At 34.7% G+C, this 1,606-nt stretch overlaps 1 protein-coding gene across 1 annotated transcript; it reads right to left on the bottom strand.

The window, feature by feature from the left end:
* Positions 1-1,093: 1,093 nt before the first annotated feature.
* BDCG_17762 (uncharacterized protein) lies at positions 1,094-1,348 on the bottom strand (the record flags this gene model as incomplete). The annotated part of the gene is made up of 1 exon (XM_045426830.1): positions 1,094-1,348. A coding segment is annotated over one exon (254 nt), but the record flags the coding sequence as incomplete, so codon positions are not given.
* Between the last annotated feature and the right edge of the window lie 258 nt (positions 1,349-1,606).

Here is a 1,606-nt window from a genome sequence, read left to right as displayed (position 1 = left end):
GATACAGCATTCAGTGACTAGGTTCAGCAGCTTTCATCTTTTGTGATTCTGTCTTGTGTATTATACTGTCTCTCTTCACCTGCTCAGATCACTACAGTGAACAGCTCATTGAAACTAATCTCACTCAATCTCTGAGCATTCTCAGAGATTGAGATGACTTGATCTCATACATTCACAGATGTTTCAGATAGTTTGTTCTCTGTGATCTTCATAATTAAACTGATGTAAACAGTCAAATTCAACTCTGAATTTCTTTTTCTTCTATGATCTGACTCACATGCAAGTCTGCTGCTCTGAGACTGCTCTTTATCACATTGTATCTGCTGTCTGCAGTGTGTTATCATACAATCAGCTACAGTCTCATCACTTATTGAAGTGTGATATTTATCTGATTTCTTCATTTCTTCTCATTCTTTTCTTATAATTATGAAAAGATTGGAATAAGTGAGATCATCTGATTTATAAGTATCTATGATTTCTCTTACTTTACAAGACTTTTCAATTGTAAGTCTCTTCTTTTTCAACACTGATGATAGTGCTGTAGATGATTATAATTCACTCAGGTCTTACATCTTTGCTTTCACAAGTTATGAATCATTGATTAAGTTGTATAAGATCTGTTCCTCTGATTCTTTCAATGTGTACATTCTCAGAGAATATGATTTAAGTATCTTATATAGCTTAAATCATCTAGATTGAAACTTCTCAGAACTCTCATTGTGTATGAGAACTCACATTCTCATCTTAAGACTCAATTCCTTAATAAGTGAGTCTCATATTCTTTTTGATTGAATTGCTTGATTCAGAAGTAACTCATTAGCTTTTGCGCGTGCATGGCTGATCTCTTTCAATCTTGATTCTGTGTCTGTGACTGCTGTGTTCACAACTGCTGTTTCTACTGCATTCACAACTGCTGTTTCTGCTGCATCTGCAACTGCTCTCTCTCCCACCTTTTCTGAAGCATTCTCCGGGATGCACAGATGCAATTCATACAACAGATAGAATGATGAACACTTGAAGACTGCATGCTGTTGAATCTGCATGATCAACAGCGCCTGCCTGAGATATTCATCTCATAGTCTTGTAGACTTACTCACTAGATATTTCATCAGCATGTTGCTCAAGATTTCATTCAAGTGTTTCATCTTCTCATTCATCTGCAGATGATATAGCATTGTTCTACAATGTCTTATCTGTAACTGGCTCATGAAATGCCTCACTGCTTCTCTCACAAGGTTCACACTGTTATCAGTTAGAATCTCACATGATATTTCATAGTTGATATAGATCTCATTATATAGAAACTTTGCTATCATCTTCTCTGTTATCTCTGAAACTGCTTTCATGACTGATCAGTCAGTAGCATAATTAATAGCAGTGATTATTCATTGATTTTCATTTGACATTCATGATAATATATCTATGAGATTCATCTCTCATCATTTAAACAGTTGTATTATACACTTCATCTGATATTTCACTTTCTTACATTCTAACCCTTTCTTAGATTCTTTCATAACCTGATAATTTGAGCACTTATAAGCATACATCTGAATGTTCTCAGTCATGCTTGATCAGTATACTCTTGATTTAAGTACACTCATGA

Source organism: Blastomyces dermatitidis (genome assembly GCF_000003525.1).
Source record: "Blastomyces dermatitidis ER-3 genomic scaffold supercont1.11, whole genome shotgun sequence".
Taxonomy (NCBI): Eukaryota; Fungi; Ascomycota; class Eurotiomycetes; order Onygenales; family Ajellomycetaceae; genus Blastomyces; species Blastomyces dermatitidis.
The sequence above is the reverse complement of the archived record's forward strand: the minus strand, read 5'-3'. Positions and strand labels throughout refer to the sequence as shown.